This window comes from Gallinula chloropus (genome assembly GCF_964237585.1).
Source record: "Gallinula chloropus genome assembly, chromosome: 17".
Lineage (NCBI taxonomy): Eukaryota > Metazoa > Chordata > Aves > Gruiformes > Rallidae > Gallinula > Gallinula chloropus.
In genome coordinates, this window is record NC_140102.1 from 11,060,741 (window position 1) to 11,082,173 (window position 21,433).

The 21,433-nt window shown below is 39.8% G+C and overlaps 2 protein-coding genes across 2 annotated transcripts in view; one reads left to right on the forward strand and one right to left on the reverse strand.

The window, feature by feature from the left end:
• Window positions 1-3,071, reverse strand: part of GNAZ (G protein subunit alpha z) — a gene marked incomplete at both ends in the record, with an annotated part of 41,087 nt that extends 38,016 nt beyond the window's left edge. The window contains one exon of the mRNA XM_084271920.1: window positions 2,349-3,071. Coding sequence (XP_084128046.1) covers window positions 2,349-3,071 — 723 coding nt within the window. The remainder of the gene's footprint in view (window positions 1-2,348) is intronic.
• RSPH14 (radial spoke head 14 homolog) overlaps window positions 1-21,433 on the forward strand; it is a gene marked incomplete at both ends in the record, with an annotated part of 99,197 nt that overhangs the window by 57,247 nt on the left and 20,517 nt on the right. The gene's annotated exons all lie outside the window — the stretch shown is intronic.

Genomic DNA, 21,433 nt, shown 5'->3' on the forward strand with positions numbered 1-21,433 from the left:
AAAATCTCTTTAAAGAAACTGTATTAGCCACCAAAAATACTGTCAAGGAAATTAAATGTATGAGTTGAAATAATTTAACAGCACTGTACTAATAACGATAAAAGACTGTATAAAGTTGTACTTAAAGAACCCCTTTTCTCCATGGATGGTATGGGAAGGGCAAAGTTTCACCTGTTTTCTTTGCTGATGATCTTGTGTTATACCGGTTGGGGGTGGTGGGTGTTGTGGCAGGGAGCTGGTTGGACAGACAAGTTTTTAGTGAGAGGCTTGGCAGAAAAAACAAAGAAGCAAACAAAAAGCCAAGGGTTAGGTTTCTGGGAAGCATTGCTCTGCAGGTTTTGTTGGATATTTGGGTTTGGGGTTTTTTTTAGTTTTGCATTTTTCATATGGCTTGGAAAGAAATGTAAAGAAATGTAAACATCTTCCTCCATCCAGTGATGGCTGTCAACTTCCCATACATAGTAGTGATTAGCATGTGTTCTATAAAATATACATAGTTTTTGGGAGGCTTTCATGGAGCTATTAAAGCCACTGCAGTTCTTCCAGTCATTATCAAATATGTGACTGTGTATTTGGCATCTTTACAGGGCACAGGAGCTCTTGATTTTCAATGAAAAAAAAAATCAGGTATACAACTGTGCCAATGTTACACAAGTTCAGTACAAAACAAACGATAGTGAAGAAGGTCACCACTGCCCCCCTCTCCAGGGCAGGGGAGTGGACCTTTCAGGGTAGACAAAACTCACAACAGAGAGGTTTGCAACAGACATCTTCACTCCTCCCACCAAGTCTGCGCAGGAAATTCCCCTTTCAACCTGTTCTCTTACTTCATCATTCTAGAGAAGCCTAAATGAGTTGGTAATCAGTTGTGAGATTTTCAGGGGTTCCTTGAAATTATTATTTTAGGTCAAAAAGGGAAAAGGAAACAGCTGCATATAAAGTGGTGTCACACCCATACGAACACCAGAGGATGTCACACAGATACAGCTCTTGCACATAACATGTACAGTATACTACAGATGTATAGGACATCTGACTTCAGATACTCTGTAAAGAAACTTTAATATAGATGTGTGTACCACACATAATGGGGGCAGGGGGAAGGTATCTCATAAGGAGCAACAGTTCGGTCTGGTTCATAATCCTTTTCCCAGACGACTTCCAAAACCACATCACTGACCTGGCTGAAAGGTACCCTTCTGTAAACTTACTGAGATCCAGTTAGATTTAAACCACTGCACAGGAGTTTCTGGGAACAATTTCCTCCTCAACACTTAGGTAATGCACCTGCTGTAGAAGAACAAGGCCAGTGTTCTGGACTAACCCAGGAACCAATATTAGTGAACAAGTTTTCTAAATGTAAAACAACTGAAGATGTGTAAGGGAGTACAAGGGACACAGAAGCATTTTAAGGTTAACTTTCTGATTTTATAGGAGAGATTTTAATTCTTCCTGAAAGGCAGCTGTTTTCAAACATAAATATCATGTTTAGGAGCCACTAGATGATAGACTCATTATGTGTTCCTACCCACAAACTCCCATCTCTTAAGCATCATGTTTTACTAAGGCTGTCAAAAAAAATACATTCAAGTAAAACTCTGTAAAGGTTACCTTGGGTGAGCTGAATGTGCTAGCAAACACATAACAGCATATGTGTAAGTATGCATATATTTTTTCCATGCTAACTGCATTTGCATACTGTGAAAATCAAAACCTAATATCATGAAAGGGAATCAAACGGGAATAGCTACTTATTGGACAAGGCCAGCCAGCCATATAAATAAAAAGTCAAAGATAATTTTACGATTTGAGAGTTCCATACTAATTAAAACCCATATTTTAATTAATTTCATCAAAAATCTGATTGAAAATCCCAGAAAAAAAATAGGGACAATGCTTATTTCTTACTGCTTTAGATTTCCAAGGACTTGCAAAACATGGTGACATCCCTGTGCAGCAGGATGTCACTAGACATCCCTGTGCAGCAGGATGTCACTAATTTCTACTTTTTAAAGTTTTGTTTGGAGTAACACTTCACCAGGTAAACATTTAGCTAAAAGGCTCCAGAAACACCCCACCCCAAATCCGCTGTCATGTGAAAAGCACCTCTATTTCTCAAAAGTAACATGAAATAAATAAATAAATCTGTCCAGTGGGGAGAACTATTCAAATAAAGGAATCAGAGCTTCTGGCTTTTTATTGAAGATTTAAGGTAAAGGGAAAGAAATCACCTTAGGGCTGAGAACTTGGGGATCACTGTCTTGGGAGGGCGGGGGGAGGAGGGCCAGACACTGGGGAGGGGGAATGGAAGAGAAAGAAAGAGGGTAAGGAGCAGAAGGAGCACTTACTGTTTGGTTATCTTCGTACAGCTTCAAGTCATACCCGCTCAGCTCCACACAGAAAATTATTGCTGTAACCCCCTCGAAACAGTGGATCCATTTTTTGCGTTCAGATCTCTGTCCACCCACATCCACCATTTTGAAAGTCAGCTCTTTGAAGGTGAACTTATTTTCTACAATCCCTGTGGTCATGTCCCGAGAACGCAGAATATCTTCCACTGTAGGGATGTAGTCCAGTGCCGCGATCCTTTCTAGGTCGTTCAAGTAGTAGGCAGCGTTGTCCTCTAGGTGGTACTCATTGGAGCGGCAAAAGCACTCCTGCACCCCTGGGTCTGCCCAGAGCCGCTTCATGACTCCCAGAAGCTCAGGGGTAATCTCACCTTTGCTCTCAGCTGGGCCTGTCAGGGCAAAAAGCTGCACAGCATCATACGCTCTGTCAGGATTGTGAAATTCTATCTTAAGGGTGGCTAGAGCCCGAATGATACGTGTGAGGGAGTCAATTGCATTATAGATAATCAGGGGTTTGTATTCCTTGCAGGCCTCCAAGTTGAAGCCACCACTATGTATGATTTTCATCTGCTTTACAATAGTGCTCTTCCCAGAATTGCTGGTACCCAGGAGAAGGAGCTTAATCTCTCTTCGTTGTCGCTGACTTTCAGAGCGCAGGTGGCGGTCAATCCTACGGGACCGCCGCGCTGCCTCTTTCTCCTCAGAGCTTTGCCGACATCCCATGGTACAGCAGGTGGTTACAGAAGGGAAAGGCTGGAGATTGTCTCACTCTCTTTGCGTCTCTGAAAAAGATTTGTGGTGTCTTTCAGTCCTCTCGCCAGGTACACCCTGAATTTTAAAAAAAAGTCACTACTCAATACCTGATGATCCAAGATGCCTGTACCACCTAATTCAGTCCCTGCAGGGGTGCAAACACATGTAAATATGCAACCACAGAAATAGTCTCTTCAGTAGATCTCATGGCACTCCCCTTTCCAGTGCATAAACAGTGGCACATTCCTGTTAATGAAGGGACGCTTCCCTTTGCCGCAGTTTGGCTCGATCCATCAAATATTCTTTTCTGTTCTGCATAATTATTTTGCTGCTTTCTGTCCAGAGGTTAGGAGCTGCACTTTCACTTCTCTGCTCTAGCCCTTGTCTTTTAATTGTATTTTCTGGTTGCTGTGGTGATGCTGCTAGATAAAGCTGAAGCTCTTTTCAATGGTGCTGCACTTGTTTTGTTTCTCTTCCCCCACTTCTTCAGCTGATCCAGTTCAGCTCTGTAAATCTGTGCTTTCCACCTGCCAAACAATGAGACAAGAAATGAATGAAATGAGAAACTCTGCTGCAAACCGCTCACTTTCTCCTCCTCTTCTAGACTTCTAAACCTTTTATTATCCCAAACAGAAAATACAGATGGAAATATATGTAAAGAAAAGCCAAAATCTAAAACCCTAGCAAAAACTTTGGGGCAGCTGAAGCTTGCAGACCTAAGAAAATGTGGTTTCTGAACAATAGTAAATCAAATCTCCCTTTCAGCCTTCTGTGTTTTATTATCTAAACCTACATGAAAACAAACAGTGCTGAGCTGTGCCCCAATTTCTCCCTCAGCAAGAGCTTATGGCAGTGCTTCTCCCAAACAGTCCTGCTCTGACTGGTTTTCCTCAAGCAGAAAACGAAACAGACTCAACAAGTATTTTGCCCAGCCTATTTATATCAATATCCCATAGCTGGACAGATGTCCTTCTGAGTTTTCTTTCATCTTTTCTGTTTGTGCTGAACATTTAAATAAGGAAATTAGGAAGCAAAAGGAGGTGATTAACTTGGCTTCGTGATTTTGTAAGAGGGACGGTCACAGATCTTTGCAGAACATGGTAACAGACCTCCCTTCCCTGTGGAGAACGTCTCTGTTAAACACACTGCCTGTGCCTTGCTCAGTCAGTGCAGCCACACACTACTACAACAAACTTTGTGAGCTGCTTTCCAGAGCCCAGCTAAGTGTTCTGAGCCTCCACTCTTCCCCTCTTAACACAGGAAATTCCAGGCACAGTAAGAGCAGCGACTACAGGGTGAACCTTTCCTACAAAAAGCACGGGAAATGCCACCCCAAGCAGGGGCTGACAGCTTTTCAGGGACTTAGAGTAATTACTCTTTTCCAAATTAGGGGTTAAGCCTACTAGTTGGAGCTCTGCAGAAGGCAGCAGCAGGAGGCAGTTACCTCTCAGAGGGAAAGCACATTAATAATAGCTGGTTGGGGGCAATTTGCCTCCTTTCCAGGAGGGGCTTGCTGCTCCCACTAAACTCTGAGCACAGCACAACAACAGATATCACAGCTTCCTCATCATATGCTGGCCCCAGCCCACTTCACCTATATCTGGCTGTCTGTTTTCTTGTGTCTAGAGGGTCTTCAGTGAGTATTTTTACAAGCTAAGCTACACACCACTGATACATCCTCAGAAGGAAGCTCAAGAAAAATTTCAGAGCCTACCAAAGAAATAGAACTTCTGCTGCATTTTAATAACACTAAGTCTCCCAAATTCCATTTTCAAACTTGCCCTAGAAGGCTGTGGAAGTTTTTCCTGCCTGAGCTTACTGGCATTTCAATGTAGATATGACACAGCATTAAAATACATATTGAAGATGATTCCACACTAGGAGGGGGACTGAATGATCGATTTTTTTTATACATCTGTCTGATCAAAGAGAAAAAGAAGCACATATGGAACTCCCTCTCTTTATTCAAGTTTCATCCTAAAAAAAAAAGTGGCTTGCTAGAGACAAGAAGCAAGAAGATACATATTGCTTCCAAAATAAATCAGTAATTATGATAAATCTGGAGATTTTATGCCCATATAAGGTATAAATAGATCTCTCTTCAAACTTCATCTTATTAGCCCTAATGATCCCTTATGACAAATAATTTGGTAGAAAGATGCTTCAGGAAAGAGAGAATCTTTTCAGACAGTTTGTACATTCTGTAGAGTATTTCCTATTGCATATTTCCACAACACATTCAGATGCATCATTCATTTCCCACAGTATTTCCCATATTGAATGCTTCCCATTTATTAATATGTTCAACACAGAAAAGGACAGAGTAGCACCTCCTTATTGCAGGAAAGACCAGAATTATGTAAACACTGTGTAAGTGACTTTACACTACTTACTTTCCTTTTTTCAGCTTCTAGTCATTCCTATTGCATATACTGCTATGATATTTGGATATCACTATTTCAAGTAGGAATACAACCAGGTGATTTTATTACTGCTTTGTAAGGCAAAGGCATAGATGCTATTTCCAAACAGTTCTCTAGAATAAGAAAGTTTGATTTCTTTAAAGAAGTTCTCCTACGTACACTGAAAAGCATCTTCCACTTTCACAGACACTCCTTTTTAAAGTTCAGGGAAAAACAAGCAAACAAACAAGTTTATAAAGTGTTACATTACTGCATTTTACTGTCCCAGCTACATAAAGATGAATTTCCTGTCACCAGTTGTTTGTTTTTTTTTTTTTCTTGGAACACACTCAGAAAATCAGGCAGCTTAGAATTTGTTCTGGTTTTTCAGATCGGGTTTCAGATTAAAAATTCAAGTGTTTCTTATTAGATGAAAGTCTTTTCAGTTACTACATAATAAAGCCCTACTGCTTCTTTTCACTGGGCACATTTCTTTCTGAACTTTCTTATTTAAAAAATGAAAAATGGAAAATTGAAGCTACTCAAAATATGAATATATTTGTCAAATCCAGTGATATGTATGGGCTATCCTGTCATGACTAAAATGGGTAGTTCTTCCCATAAGATAAATTAACATGTCCCAAATTGAGAACTAACAATGATTTATTTCAATTATCAAGGAAGAAATGCCCAAAAGTACATTTTTGGAGTGGGAAGGATCCTGGAGCAAAATTTGGTGCTGGTTTATGTAATAAACCTGTTGAAGCCCATTTAACTGAGCTGGCTGGTTTGTACTAGCCAGCTCTTCTACCTGTACATTTGTAGCCAATAAAACCAGCCATTATTGCTGGCTTCATATCTAGCCTTGCTACCCATCACTTCTGTCTTGCTCAGAACAATCTCTGTGTTTACACTTATCCCTTTTTTTTAGCACGTTCCCACATAACAGGGGTGGGGAGGAAGGAGACTACACTGCAACAGCACAATCCCACTGTAAGACATTCCCCACGGAAAGAGTCGAGTATTGTCTCTTGGTGCAGTAGCTACTGGCAGGTTTTCATGGAATGCAGAGCTACAGAATCTGCCTTGAAAGATGTTCCCCCTCCAAAAAAATGTTACTGAAAGGAGATGGCTCCCAGGCTGAGGATGCAGCCAATGGCTGTTACTATCACAGTTGATACAGAGACTCTGTGTACAGTGTGCTGCTGGCAGCAGGCATTTCAGCTGGCACTGCAGGCACAAAGCTATATTCTCCCCCAAATGCAAGATAATTTAGCTTCACCACTAGCCTGCACACACAGAGCTCTAGAGGCTAATCTTATTCATGTCTTTAAAGTATTTCCATCCTGTTAGCCAGCTGGTACCTGTCATTTTTCCCCAGTAGAATGTAATTTATGAAAGTTAGGTGAAGTTCAAAAGGTTGCAGCAGACTTTTCCGCAGCAGCTTTAGGTATAGTTGCCAGCAGTCTTGGTTAATTCAGGACTGATCATCTATTCGATATTACAGAGCATATACTAGAAATGAAGAAAACAAAGCCTTACCCAAGCTGTACTTTCCCAGCTTATTGGTTCTGATTGCTTCTTTTCTTTACTTACCCAAAACTTGAAAGGCAGTGGACCTGCCTGCTTGAACCTTTACCCATGTGAAAGCAAATACAAGCAAATCTAGCAAGAAGTAGCACATTACACATCCAAGACTCACAGGCATAAGCTAACCTAATGTACTCAGTTTCTGATGACTATAGACATCCACAGAGAATTCCAGTACTTTAACAAAACCTTTCTTTTCTCCCCAGACTTTAACTTTCAATCACTTCTCACACTATTAATGAAAAAGACATGAGGGAATATGATATATCAGGGAATACCCAAGGCAGTTCACTGAGGAAGAAGTCAAGCATTATATTAAGCAGACACTTTCTTTTTTTTTTGAAAGGAACTGTGGCTAATAGGGAATGGGGGAAATCCACTCAGATTTTTGAATCACAGAAAGCAGCCAGAACGAGTCCCAGACACACAGGCAGTATAAATGCAAAGCTGAAATAATTTCTAGAAATTATTTCCAGAAGTTAGTTTACCCTTTAAACTTAAGGTGACTAAAGTGCATTAATTACAGCATAAAGTTGGTGTAAAACCAGACCACAGACATTACCAATGTTCTCTTCAGACAATCATCAAAACCTAAAAGAGGAAGGAAAGAGGCTGACAGAGGAAGAAGACTGGATTTGGTTTTTTTCTTATTGCAAACTTTCAGTTGATAGTAAAACTTTTTGTTGCAGTTGGCTGACAAATACTATGTCACTGTTTTCCGTTGCTTAAAGCATTGGTAACCTGCTCACATTGGAAGTCTCTGAATCATATATCTATTTCTAAATAAATGTCTGGACGAGTTTTTCAAATAAAAATTGGCTTGGGCACTTCTAAACCAAGTGTTTGGGAAAAATCTTTTCATCCACACGAGAAAAAATTGAGAACTTCTCTTTAAAATTCTACTATATCTTCAAACTTTGAGCCAAGAATGTGAAATTCAGCAGAAGATGAGCTTTATGATGTAGGTGTGCATTTGCCATTCTCACAAAACGGGAAGTTTAACTTGGAGGCTTTAAAACATTTTAGGTTTAGCTAGAGTAGAGAAAGACTCCATTTTAAAAAAGCCTTTGCCAGGTGAGCATAATTAGGATACCTGATCTGGAAGCTGCTTAGGAAAAGGGGAAAGAAAAGCTTTTATATTAAGAAAAACTGTATCAGTCTGTATCCACTGGAATGCCTGTCTCTCCAGGGCCAGAAGCAGAAGTCAAAGTTACCAAACCTGATCATGAACTTTCTGCCTGCATGTATTTGTGGAAATCTCTGATAATTCCCTCTATCTTTCCACCCACAGGGTAACAATGGGGTGGTGTTCACCCATTTCATTGAATCTAAGATTCAACTCAACAGATGAGCTGTACAGATATCCCTGTGACTTCTTGTGACAGAAGACTGGCTTATTTCTAAAATACCTTAAAATTTCCCAAATTATTTTTTTCAAGGATATTAAGGACAAACATTCAAGTGCTCAGAAGTTGTACATACAAGTTATGGCAAAACTTTTAATTACATATTAGGGCACTATAATATGATCCAGAAAAAAGGACAGGCCAGATTTAATAAATGAACAAGAGAACACAGCAGAGAAAGCTGATGTCTTTTGTGGTTTATTTGTTACAGCAGTTAAAATGCATACCCTGTTAGAGGAATGAAGAAGGAAGCGGCGTGATTTAATGACTGAATTCTACCCCCCTTTGTCATGGTGCTTCTTTACGGTGTTAACTCCCTAAGCTCAACTTTTCAAATACAATGCCTGTTTGTGATTTTCATTTCTTAGAAGCTCAACTTCAGATTCTGTTTGTGACCAGAAAATGCACTGTTTTCAAATATAGTTGGCCCTGATGGTAGCTGTGTTGTATACATTCAAATATTGAAAAAAAAAGATTAATCTTTTCTTCACTCAATCCATCTCTATCTCTGTTTAAGAAACAGATCTTAAACTCTACAGCAACTCTCCAAGGTAGATTCAAGCAATGACTTAATGCCTGTGTAACACATAAAATGAGTGCAATAGCAAAGTCAGAAAAGAAATTCATATTGACAGCACAGTCTAGCTAAAATATATTGCGTGTCCAGACCAGGACCACACATACAACTGCTACAGAAGAGTGGAAGCTGCTGAGTAAGGAAGGGGTTCTTAAGTCAAATCAAGTAACTATAAACCAAAATGCCATGTACCTGTAGGCAGTTATGTGTGCATGACATTCAAGGTTAAGAAAGAAGATATTAAGACAGTAACAACAATTTTTAAATTCAGAAATCCTCAGGCCAGGTCAGGGGACCAGAAGGACACTGACCAGAACTCGAACTGTACCATGGTGGTTATGAATAACCAGTCAGGTGTTGTGTTGGGATTTCTTTTTTAATTGTAATTAGGCACACCCCACTTCAGGAAGTGAGAATCATAAATCCTGTGAAGTACTGATACCTAAACACTATCACCATTTGATAGGCATTTAAATCATGACCTGTTTTAGCAACAGGTCACCCACAAACTCCTGTGAAACAGTGAGAAGTGTAAACAAACCCAATACCTAATACTGCCTGATTCTTGACTGGAGCCAAAAATACAATAGTTCTGCTCTAGCTGTGCTGCTGCAAATCCAGAGTGGTGTCAGTGACGACACATGGAGTCACCTGTGCTTCACTAGGACCAGAACCTCCCCCAGCAGTCAGTTTAGAGGTGACCTTTTAGACTTCCATAAAGAATGAATTACAAGAATATTACTGTGGGTCTAGCAGTAGGTGTGCAGAAAATCCTGGCCGCTGGACAAGGGTGAGGAGAAACAACACACGTAGCATCTGCTTCAGGGACACACAAACATCAGACTCATTTAGAAGTTTGTAATAAAGCAACAAACAAATTGCATGACCAACTCAGCGTTTTGTAAGCATCTCAGGTGATGACAGTACTGTAGGTTATATCTTCATTAGAGCTGCTGTTTAGCTTTAATCACTGGTGTTACCATAATTCTTATCTGGGTGATTCACAAGCTAAGACTCACAGACCACAAGACTCCTCTTTCAGGGGTCTTAAGGAGAGGAGCTTATTAGATTTAAACAGCTAGTTTGGTCACAAATACAGTGGCAGAATCCCTAGCATTCATTCTACCCTGTAGGACACAAAAGCTTATGAAAGCATAAGAAAATTTCAGTAGTTATCACAGCAAAAGTTAAGAAGAGATTTGAAATGGGGTAACAAAGTTTCTCTTTCTGTGCATAAAAGGTCACATAAGACAGCAAACCCACACTTGCTTCGCTTGTACTGTCACCAGAATGGTCTAAATCAGAGATCTAAAAATCAGAATCTCTAGTAAGAACCTGGGAACAGTTAACAGTGCCCTGAAGACAAGGAGTTGATTTAATGTGACCAGCCAGTGAAGACTCAAAGATTGAAGCTCAAGGCCAAGCAAGAGGCAAGGAGAAGATGCTCCAGTGAATGGGAACCATGGCAACAATAGACAAGTTTTATTTGTGGTGATGGATAAGAAAGCATCTTTGAGATCCTATACAGAAATAGATCACAGTAGTTCTGCTTGTGGGTTTTAAGAGGAAAAAAACCCCAGAGGAGATACAAAAATTAAGGTAAAGAATGAGAGAGTAAAGTCACAGAAGCTGGGTAAGATTTCTAGGGTAAACCAGAAGGGTATATAAACACAGAAACCAAAGAAACTTCTGTATCCATGAAAAAATAAGGAAAGGATAACGATAGAGGAAGGAAATTTGAGCTGAGATGAGCAGATGGGCACATCTTATTATATCACATTGGCAGAAATCTACATAGAGAAAATCAAAGGCCAGTGGGGAAGGTTTTACTAAGAAGTTTGAAATGCAGGCTGCACGTGTGGAATTTGATTACACTTGGGGGTGGGGGAAGGTAAGGGAGAGAAGAAAAAGAAAAAAAAGAAGAAAGAAAAAATCCATGGCAGACAAAGTCAGCTGAGTCATCATCTTTCCACCAGGATGGCTTTAGTAGAGAAAAGGTGTTGCTGAGGGTGAGTCAGGGCTGGCAGTTGGCAAGACAGAGGCATAGCAAAGAGTTTTTAGAAAATACAGGGAATGGTTTCAGTAGACATGATCAGCACTGAAATCACAGAAAGGCTGAGGGAGACCATGCAATGAGTGGACTGGAAATGTGAAAAAGGAATTCAAGGGACCATCAAAGAACTGTTGAAAAGGAAAAGAGGAGAGGAAAGCAGGAGTGTGAAAGAATTAAGGAAATAACTCCCATGATGGTCTAATTTAGGGAAAGACAAAGAAAACCTGACAAACTTGCTGCAGTTACCAGCCTCACAGAGACATAAAAATGGAATAAAATGCTGATCCTAGTTCAGCAAGAGAAAGGAAGGAAGAAAGAGTGTGAATATCAGCCTAAGAGGCAGGGCTGTTACCAGGGATGCATTTGGTAGGTACTGTAGAGAGCAATTTCCAGCCTTGGGCTACATATAATATTAATCATATGAACTATGTCAGAAGGTATCTACATCAGAACCATGGATTTCATAGGTTCCATCTTAACAGATGACATTGAACCTGATTTTGGCCACAGAAGGAGAGATGGGGAGTGGAAGAAGCATTAGACTACAGCCTGGGGCGGGGTGGAATAAAAAAAAATAATTAAAATTAAAAAAAAAATCCCAAGAGGCTAAACAGAATCCACAGTGTTCTCTAAAGCGTGACTCATGGCAGAGGACTTGTGTGCTACCAAGCACAGATTACAGCTGCAGCCTACGCCTGGTCTCATGCTGCTTCTCTTTTGAAATTCAGAAGCTTTGACAGTCTTACAATCCTGCTGCATGCAAGAGCTTCAGCAGGTACATCTCAGGCAGCTGAGCCACTATCGTAGTTACTCTCTAATTCAAAGGCCCCTTTTGTTTGTTGTTTTAAATAAGCTGAATATGAAGGAAGTTGCCCATGTACTGGTTTTGATATGAAATTGCTCTGGGCACAATCCAAAAACCGGATATACTTCTACTTCACAAATCATAACTGCAACCAGCAACTTTTAAGTACACCATTGTACAATGGCTGGTTCACCCCTTGTTTCAAAAGCTAATACAGCATTTGCCATCTAGAGGAATTTCTGTACAGACCTACATAAAGTAAGTTCTTTTTCACTCAGAGTAAAGAAAAGGGCTTTAATATCCTGATGCATTGACTTCTCAAGCTACCATTTTCCCTTCACCAACACCCTTCTCTACCTAAAAGATAAAAGGAAAAACCCACAAATAGCTGCTGCCATGAAGACCCTAACATCCTTTTCATGGTTCAGCAGCTACTAGGATTCCTTTCCAGTTCCCCCTCTCTGGAGGGAGGATCGCAGCTTCCTTCCACCCCAGCTGCTGTTACTGCTGTTACACACCCACCACCACAAACCAGAGGAACTGGAGATGCTTTGTGCAGACCCCTAACTACCAAGCTTATGTTAAACACGCATCGGACATTAGAGAGCACTGGAGTGGTTAAATTCCTAAAAATGTCTTTGAATAAGCAAGTGGGTTGTGGATGAAGTGAGAAAGTGCAGTTTTAACGATGTGAAGAGACTGAAGGCCTCGTTTACCCAGAGAACACATAGCAGCAGCGCAAGCACCTCTAACAGCATTCGTGTTTTTTCCACCACTCATACACTGCAGAGTTAAAGTTCCTTAAATAATTTTTAGGGGTTTTGTCTTATCCAACCTTGTTTTGTCTACTGAGATCAAGAATATCTCTACCTTGGCACTAAATGAGATTGCAATATGAGTGAGAGAAACTCTGTTTCAGTAGTTGCACTGAAACAGCGGCCTACAATAAGTGATGCTTTGGGGTGGCAATATCCATAATTCTTTCTCAGCAGAATAAATACTATTGCCATTGTTTAAGGGAAAAGTAATGTTAAAAAGCTCCAAACCCTCTGACATGCTATGGTTGTGATCCACTTCCCATAAAAGTAGGTCTTAATTGGCTTCAGTGGGCTTTCAAATGAGCCTATATCCAGTTTTGAACAGGATGAAGATAAACACAATGTATTTAAAAACACTGAAGCAGGATACCTAACTACCAGCAACACAGACAGTTTTACTGATAAAAATGCAGTATTTAGTGCATGATTCATACTCTTCTTCTATATGAATACCTACAGCTGAAAACTGGTAAGAATAGAATAGTCTAACTTTCAGTTTCCCATTTTTATATGATCTCATAATTACTGTGTTACTAGATACTGAAGCGTGATCAGTATCATCGTGTTTTAAGATTAATTTCTTCCTATCTGCACATATTCCAAGCCTGGCTTCTGCTGGTGTTCACTATGTTCATGGGTCTAGTCAACCTTACAAGAAGACAGATTCGACCTCATCGATTGTCAGTCAGGCTGTGACAAAGCCTAGTCAGAACAGCTTCACATACTCATTTCCTCAGCATCATGGATCACTTTCATATCATTCTAAGAACAGAAATTTGACTATAACAAAAAAAAAAGAGTAGGTATTGTACAGCAGTTAGCAGTCATGATTTTAAAGCTGCATATGTGACAAAAAGAGCTGGTAAATGCAAGTTCATCTTTTGCAGGAGCTTGCATGGATTTTTAATCTGGGTATTTATAATAATGTAGGAGTGCTGTGATTTAGATTTGACAGTGAAAAGTTGTTATTTTTCAGCCTCACACAAGGTTGAAAATAACTATTTTCTGCAATCTGAAACATATAATCCATGATAGACAGATTTATTTTCATTACTAGAGATAAACCAAAATCCTACCACAGTTTTATCTGGTCTTTTATTATTTTTCAGCTGTGCATTGGTAACTGTACTACTCCTAGTATTAGCAGTTGTAGCTCCAAGTTTTTGTAATACATACTGATGATTCTCTTGGTGTTCTATTAACACCCTGATCTAATTGCCAGTGTCCCTGCTCACTGCAGGGGGTTGGACTAAGCCTTTAAATGTCCCTTCCAATCCAAACTACTCCATGAACCCTACTAATGCATGTGTGGAGAGAAAGGGAGAGGAGGATAATTACTCCTCTTACTCAAATTTGTGTTGTATAATACATTTTCAGTATATGTTTCCTCATTAGAAATTTTTTATTCCCTCTAGTCCTGCAAACTCCCTAGCCATGCAACCACAATTTCCGTCTTCCTACTGAAATACGTGACAGCATTTTTACTAGTTCTTTAGACCTTAATTTCAGTCTGCAAATATTCTGCCTCTCCTGTCCTACAAGTTCTCCTATGTTGAGGTCAGAACAGTTTTCCTTTTGTATCACAACTCAGCTAGCATTGCCTCCTCTCCAGGTACCCGATTGCTTAGCTCACCATTTTGTCACCCTGATTCATTCATTTTGTTTAACATAGGCTTTTGAATCAAATATTGAGAACTAACAGGTTGATTTATGATACTACATACATGGTATCTACTACTACTGTTGACAGTAACAAAAGTGAATTTTGCAGGTTTTTCTGTATCAGGTAATCCTAACAGCTTAACTGAGAGTTTCACAAACCAGACGAACATATGACTGTAACCACACAGTGCAGGTTTAACAGCAGCATTTCAAATGGTTGCTCTTTTGTTCTTTTTACTCTCAGTGACATCTCTTCTTGACTCAAATAGCTGTGGCACTAAAATTATCTTAAAGCTGAAAGGTGCTAATCGAGCCTTTAGTTTATTCATTATTCAGCAATGGATCCTTGGTTATTCATTTCTCATTTCTAGTATTACCAGAAAAAAATTGCTTATGGTAACACTGTATCCTACTATTAAGGTGGCACCTAAAGCTGAAATTTTACCACAGGAAGAAGCCATGGATTCCTAACTACTCCAGGCAGCGTTCTGCATTTCACACACACAAGATGCTGGTAAAAGAGCTGACGCCTTTTTTATTTATTTTTGCTCACTAGAAGTTTTCTGCTGATACTGTTGTAAAACCAACTATGAGAAACAGGTACAGACCTGAGATAAGAAATAATACATATGCTGGAGGTTACTCAGAACGTATCCATACCTCACTGGGAAGGTCATATGCAAGGTTTTCAGCAAGGCACATCCTAATGTGCACAAAACAGTGCAAAGTTATTGCAGCTAGATGGATTCCAGCTTCCAAATACACCCTAAACTCACAAATCAGATCTACCCACTGAGGACCAACACACATAAGGCAGAGTAGAACACGCATTTGTCTTGAAAACTTTGCTAAAAGAGTACACAGACACCTCTGAGACCACACAGGTTACTCAGCCAGCAGGGTGGGGTGAGGGGGTTCTGCCTTTTCAGTGACCGGTTCTCAGGCACCACTGGTTAAGTGTAACGCCATGTCTTGGCTGATAACCACTTGCAGCCTTCCAGAATAACCATGCTTAAAAGTACAGGTTTTGTTACACTTTGGTTCATCTACAGCATACCTCAAAACATTTAAATTTAGGTACCAGAGTCAGTATTGTAACTAAGAAAAGGTGACAAGGGTACTGTCTCCTAATGCCACCTGTGACTTTGTGACTTTTAAACAGCTTTTGCATCTTCATTGCTACAGGGCTGAAAAATTCCCACAGGATGCATCTTAGTAGTAAAAGAATGTCTCATTGTCCAACATGAACCCAAAAAGCTACAGACATTCCAGAAAACAAGGAACATAAAATTTCTTACCTCTCAGATTTAGGCAGATAGCTGGTATCGACCAAAAGCAGAAAAGAAGGGCAGAGTTACAGAGCTCACAGCTGACTGAGCTTTCAGCCCAACCCACCTTAAAGCAATTTGAATTTTGTTTCAGTTTCTTCCAGCTGGCAGCAGTCCCATTAAGGTTCAATGCCAGTGACATACACACTTACTAGCAGTCTCCTCCTTCCAAAGTATATTTTACAGCAAATATCCCAGGAGGACTAAAGGAAACAGTTTATGTCAGCTTTCTGCCCACTGAAGACTTCATGCACTAGGGAAGCATCCAGTAAAAGTTTTAAGTAGTTTTGCTGTTATAGAGTTGGAGGAATGACATAGAAATAGCTGAACAAGGCAGCAGATTGCCACCATAACACTGATTGTGTCTCCCTGATTATTCTGAAACCTTTCTTCCCCCCAGCTCTTAAGAATGAGGTAGGATTTTGCTTTGTATCGACGGTTCTCATGCGTGCCCTGGACAAACACAATTTTAACCATCTTCTGTGTGGTTGCAGGAGGGACCTCATCCCTAGGCTGACATTTCTAAAGGCTTTTGTGAAAGTTAAAAGGAAGAGCCAAACCCTAGAAATTTGGCACACCTGTGTTACTTTCTGAAATCTTTTAATCCTGACCTTCTACTGTTTGCATTCTGTGGATCTCCTCTTGCCTCTGATGAATCCTAATACAAGCTGAAGAAAATATTTGTAGCGAAAAATAGTATTTCATATGGATTTTTATAACTAGATAACTCTGAAAAAATACACCCTTTTGAATTATATCTTAGAAAATATGGAATCTGCATCTCATGATTCTGACAAACCAGATGCAGACACCACGTAAACAACAAGATTGATACGGTCTCAACGTAACTCCATCAAATATAAATTTTCTTCACAATGTAGGTAAAGACAGATAATAAACAAAATGTCTAAGAAAAATTACTTTTACACATCATATCTCATAGCTGAATACGAACAGTGCTGCACAGATTGACAGCATTCCATCTGGCCTCCTTTAAAAAATATTTACAAGCACTTTATTATGTGTTTGAATTGATTTGTTCATATAAGCTTTTGATAAGTTCTATGAAAAAATATTGATGGATAAATCATAAAAACATAAAATATCCAAAAACCAAAGTTCCAGTCATACAGATAAGATTTGATTAGTCACAGACTACCTATATTTGGAGAAATGCACACCAAGATTAGGATGTTATACGAAGATAGCTAAATTAAAATTAGTTTTTAAACATCTAAATACAGATGTTTTTCTTGAGCAGGATTTTTCCCTGTGCTTCAAAGGTAGTTCTATAGGTGATACCAGGTGATTGTTGATTCCTTTTCTATCTTGTAAGTCCTTTATTGTGGAGTACTGTAAACTTCTATGTAACTAGCCTTTTCTATTTGATTCTTATGAAAGACTAGTGAAAAAGTATAGAAGCAATGTAGATTACAGGATCATCAGGAAGTACCTTACTGTCTCTGTGCTCACTTGAATTTCACTTGACTGAAATTCCCTCGAAGAAAGATAATAGTATTGGTAGAACTACTCAGAGCAAATCATAGAATCACAGAATGGTTTGGGCTGGAAGGAATCTCAAAGCGCACCCAGTCCCATCTCCTGCTATGGGCAGGAACACCCACTAGCCCAGGGTGCCCAAAGTTCCATTCAACCTGGCCTTGAACCCTGCCAGGGATCCAGGCGCAGCCACAGTTTCTCTGGGCACCCTGTTCCAGGGCTTCCCCACCTTCACAGGGAAGAATTTCTTCCTAACACATAATCTAAATGTCCCCTCTTTCAGTTTAAAGCCATTGCCTTTTGTCCTATCACTCCCTGCCCTTGTGAACAGCCCCTGTCCAGCTTTCCTGTAGCCCTTTTAGGCATAAGGTCTCCTTGGAGCTTTCTCTTCTCCAGGCTGAAGAATCCCAACTCTCTGCCTGTCTTCATCAGAGAGGTGCTCCTGCCCTGTGATCATCTTTGTGGCCTCCTCTGTACTTGCTCCAACAGCTCAATAGCTTTCTTATACTGAGGACCCCAGAGCTGGATGCAAGTGGGATCTCACCAGAGCAGAGTAGAGTGGAAGAATCCCCTCCCTCAACCTGCTGGTCACGTTGCTTTTGATGCAGTCGAGGACGCGGTAGACTTTCTGGGTTGCAAGCACACATTGTCGGGTCATGTTGAGCTTCTCATCAACCAACACCCCCAAGTCCTTCTCCTCAGGACTGCTCTCAATCCATTCCCTGCCCAGCCTGTAATTTTGCTTGGGATTGCCCCAACCTACATACAGGACCCTGCACTTGGCCTCTTCTTACCTCTGAGAGGTAAGAAGGAAGTTGAATGTCCTGCTGACCATCATTTCTGCTTAAAGGTACTCCCAGAGTTCCATATGACTGTGTGCCCAAGTTTCCCTTTTGCTATAATGGGCATCACCCATTTCTTCCAGATCATGCCTAAATTATTTCAAAATTAGAATACTGAAGTATTTTCTACTTGGGGTTTACTACTTTCCAGTATCAGAAGACACAACTAGAAAAGCATCATGAATTAGCCAAAAAAAAGATAGAGAACCTAGTCTTGATCTGAATAGAGGTTCTGAAGTTTAAGACCTGAACAGTTTCTTGTGATCCAGCCTTCATTGTCCAGGTTGGAGCTGCCTAGATCTCGGCATGAATTAGAGCAGTTTCCAGGTGTGATCCCAAGGGGCCACAATATCAGTGGCTGTTATGGGTTTCCTTGACTGCAGAAGTGGGAAAAAGGGAAGAGCTGCTAGGCCACAACACAACAAGGAGAAAGGCTTCTCTCATCACAGACCAGGGTAATATCCTCTGCAAACATTTAATTTTAGTTTATAACCTGCCTGCACTGGCAGAGAACGGGCCTATAACAGAACCAATAATTCAGTTCTTTGTATGAGTGGCAGGTTATTACTTTATCAGTGTTTTAACATCTATTACACTGAATTGCACTGTTGGGGGCTGCAGTGTGCCATCAGTCCTCATGGGGAAAACAGAAAATTGTAATTTGCAGTGTTAAAAAGTCACAGATTCCCCCTCTTGTTGATGTTGGTACCTAATACTTTCATTTGTTTAGACCACTAAATATTTACTTGACATGTGAAAACAAAGAATATTCTGATACAATAAGATGCACTGATGTGCATATTAGCATAAAACTTTGCCACTTTTAAAACAACAATTGCCAATCCCTGGAATTAATACTTTGTTGAAATTGGTAGTCAAGAATTTGTTCCTGTAACTTTAAAAAATGACTTAAAGTTTTCAGTATTCTGCTTCACTTCGTGAGCACACTTGCAAAAGGCAAACTTGACACACCTATGTAACCACAGTCATAAGGCAAAGTTCAGATTTGCTTTTGGGAACACTCACAGCAGGAAACATAATCAGAAGACATGCATATCTAGTCAGGGACAGAAAGACTGTGATAATGGAACAATCGTTCAAATTTGAAGTAGGCTAGCCTTAGAATTTTAAATACCAACATAATACAAACTAAGGTGAGTTTATTTGTTTATGGGCATAAATGGATTGAAAAACAGGTTCAAAATAGGGTTCTGAAATGACTGATGAAGGTGAGATTCTACCACTGCTGAGCAATATGAAATGAAAGCTCAATAGGTTCTTAGCAATTGTAAGAATATATAAATATCTGCCCAGTACAAAATGGCTTCTAGCACAGCACCCTGACTCTGCCAAATTGGAAAGCCTGGGCACAGAGAGGCATCTCGAGAAAGAATCTGCCTGCCAAGACCCAGTCACAGCAAAGGTATTTTGTGGGACACTGTCAACTCAGTGGCAGCAGAAGGATGCTCCAGTGCAACAGTGTTTATTCTGGTATTTTGTAGCTTAGAATGCATTTGGCAAAGCATCATATGCATGAATTTACTGATGGATTGTAGTGCTTTAGGTGACACAGAAATAACTTCTCTGTAGTATTCATCTGAATCCTCTCCCGCAGCATAAAACTAGGGAAGGACAGTGGCTAATATCCTGGACTTTCTTTCCTCATAAGATATCCAAACTGAAAAAACCCCACTCTAATACACATACATGTTTAAATGGATGTTATATATGCAAACGAAATATTATTTTGTTAATACAGTCCAAACATTTGGATTATATGACTTGGGCTGGCAAATATCCTGAGAAGAAGCTTCTTACTTAAAAAAGGCAACCTAATAACTTAAACTGTATTCTTCTCACAAAGATGTTCCCTTAGATGACATGCCAGTATCCTTTTGAATCATACTTGTCTTTTAAAAGAAGTATAATAACCAGGTACTTACCCCATCTAAACAGCAAAAACCCCTTCCTTACCCCCCTCTAAACATCCAGCTGGTGTTGTTACTATGCCATGACACTTTCACCTGAATTCATTACAATTCAGTTGTGTTTTTTCCTTCCACAACACAACTGTGTCAACTGCATTTGTGCATCCACACTTGATGTGCTGTCTAATTCTGGTTTTGTTGATGCATTTTGAGCAGATAAAAGTAGTTATTCCCCATTGTCTAGATATGGTTTGAAAAGACAGAAAGCAAGCACACAAAATAAGGACAGAAACAGGCTGGGAATATGTGCTAGAATACTGACTGGCATACTCATCAAAACAAGAGAAAAGGTTCTGATTACTTGTACTGTTTTAGTGAAGTCTCTCCTCCACAGCACAGTAGCATTGTTCAGATACAGTCAGAGGAAGAAACCAGTGTGCTACCCTAGTTACTATCAGGGTTAGTTGGTAGGGAGTAGCAACTGCATTATTACTTACAATATTTATGGTGAACCATGAAAATATCTTCATAATTAACTTGTTAAGATTGGTTAAACATTACAACATAGACAGTAAGAGTGGGATTCATCTGTCCAGATTTAGCATAGGCATGTAGGTGGCTACTCTGAGCTAGTCACTCAGTGCTTCCTTTGCAGGCAGTGGAGAGAGAGTCATTTCCAGAGGTCAGCTCATCTCACATTAAAAGGGTGGTCAGAAATTAGCCTGATTAATGGCATTGCTGGAAGTTTTTTTCCTCTCCATCAACAGAAGCCTTACCAACTACACATATATACATGTCCATGTTATAGGTCTCCAAATGTGATGAGATTAATTCCTATTAATTGTCAAGTCCAGGGAATTACTATTTAATAAATCTACTGAAAAAAACATCAGATCAACAAGTTGTAGTTCCTTAGAAAATACTCTTCACTTTCTGGTCATTACCATTCATGTATGTGGGCAGAAGAAATGCTTAGAATTTTAATTACATTGTTCAAATTTGCCTCTCTATGTTTTTCCACTGGCCAACATGATCACTGGTAATTTCCCAGGCTGTTTCTGTAAGGTAGAATTGTCTGGAAATGTTATCACACTTGTCTTTTTGATGTGATGACTTAGCAATCCAGAGGGGAAACAGCTCTGGTATAAGGGGCTTAGAGAGAAAAGAAGGGCAGAGGAAAATAGGATTTGTTGCGTAAACCTGTGTTCTCCAACACCACATTCGATGCCCAATACTAAACAATAAAACGAGATTCTGAGGAGAGACGAGCTTCTGCTGAACCACAGACAATGCTCTGGGCTGCAAACATAAAAATACACCTGGAAAGCTGTTGTCTTCTGAAATTTTGCCATGTGTCTTGTTAACTATAAATTTAAATGTATTTAATAGCAACAAATGTTCAAAGTCTAGGTAACAGAAAT